We start from the raw sequence: 363 nt of genomic DNA on the forward strand, positions 1-363 counted from the left end.
CAAAAATATTATATTTAATCCCCAAAATTCTGCAAATTAAACCCAACAAAAATTTAAACTACCAGTGTTGAAAGGGAATCCAGCTTTGCCAGCATTAAATCTGAATCTAGCTTCTCCTGTAGAAGAGGGATACAGAAGGGAGCAAATTGGTGTGTCGATGACAAGGCTTGCCTGAGGCCGAATACTAGGTCCTCTGATGATATGCCATAAGGATCATCTGCTGGCTGAAAGAATAAAAATGAAAAATATCATACATACAACCTAGTTTAGATCCTCTCCCTTCTCCAAACAGTTCTTTTATCTTTGATGTGTTCTTGGATTAGTTGCCTTTTGGTTTATAAATCTTAAAAGTCTCATAATTTT

The 363-nt window shown here is 35.8% G+C and overlaps 1 protein-coding gene across 1 annotated transcript in view; it reads right to left on the reverse strand.

The window, feature by feature from the left end:
• LOC119586334 (MMS19 nucleotide excision repair protein homolog) overlaps positions 1-224 on the reverse strand; it is a gene marked incomplete at its 5' end in the record, with an annotated part of 10,517 nt that extends 10,293 nt beyond the window's left edge. Inside the window, 1 exon segment of the mRNA XM_037935049.1 lies at positions 75-224. Coding sequence (XP_037790977.1) covers positions 75-224 — 150 coding nt within the window.
• Positions 225-363: the final 139 nt, after the last annotated feature.

Source organism: Penaeus monodon, chromosome 21 (genome assembly GCF_015228065.2).
Source record: "Penaeus monodon isolate SGIC_2016 chromosome 21, NSTDA_Pmon_1, whole genome shotgun sequence".
NCBI classification, from domain to species: Eukaryota; Metazoa; Arthropoda; class Malacostraca; order Decapoda; family Penaeidae; genus Penaeus; species Penaeus monodon.